The following is a 408-nucleotide window of genomic DNA, read 5'->3' as shown; positions in this document are numbered from 1 at the left end:
GGAGCTGGAGCAGGGGAAGGCCACGCTCATGTGTCTGGCCAACAAGGGCTTCCCCTCAGACTGGAGTCTGTCCTGGAAGGTGGACGGCAGCAGCAGCAGCAGCAGCAGCAGCAGCAGCTGGGAGGAGAGCAGGAGCCCCGGGGTGCTGGAGAAGGACGGCCGCTACAGCTGGAGCAGCACCCTGAGGCTCTCTGCAGACCAGTGGAGGAAGGTGGGCTCTGTGACCTGTGAGGCCACCCAGGGCTCCCAGACTCCACTCTCTCAGACACTGAGGAGAGACCAGTGTTCCCAGTCCTGACCTGACTCACTTTGACTCTGCTGCTGGTTTTAATCTGCTACTGCTCCATTTATCTCTTTCTTGTCTCACTCACTCTCTCATTACATGTTTCACTGATAAAGTTTTATTGC

General features: G+C 57.4%; 1 gene segment (V, D, J or C); it reads left to right on the top strand.

Annotated features, from left to right (window-relative positions):
* The first annotated feature begins 6 nt into the window (after positions 1–6).
* LOC121939968 lies at positions 7–402 on the top strand. The segment is given in 1 exon segment: positions 7–402. A coding segment is annotated over 1 exon segment (270 nt).
* The last annotated feature ends 6 nt before the right edge of the window (positions 403–408 follow it).

Source organism: Plectropomus leopardus, unplaced genomic scaffold (assembly GCF_008729295.1).
Source record: "Plectropomus leopardus isolate mb unplaced genomic scaffold, YSFRI_Pleo_2.0 unplaced_scaffold68865, whole genome shotgun sequence".
Taxonomy (NCBI): domain Eukaryota; kingdom Metazoa; phylum Chordata; class Actinopteri; order Perciformes; family Serranidae; genus Plectropomus; species Plectropomus leopardus.
This window is presented reverse-complemented; position numbering and strand designations above follow the sequence as displayed.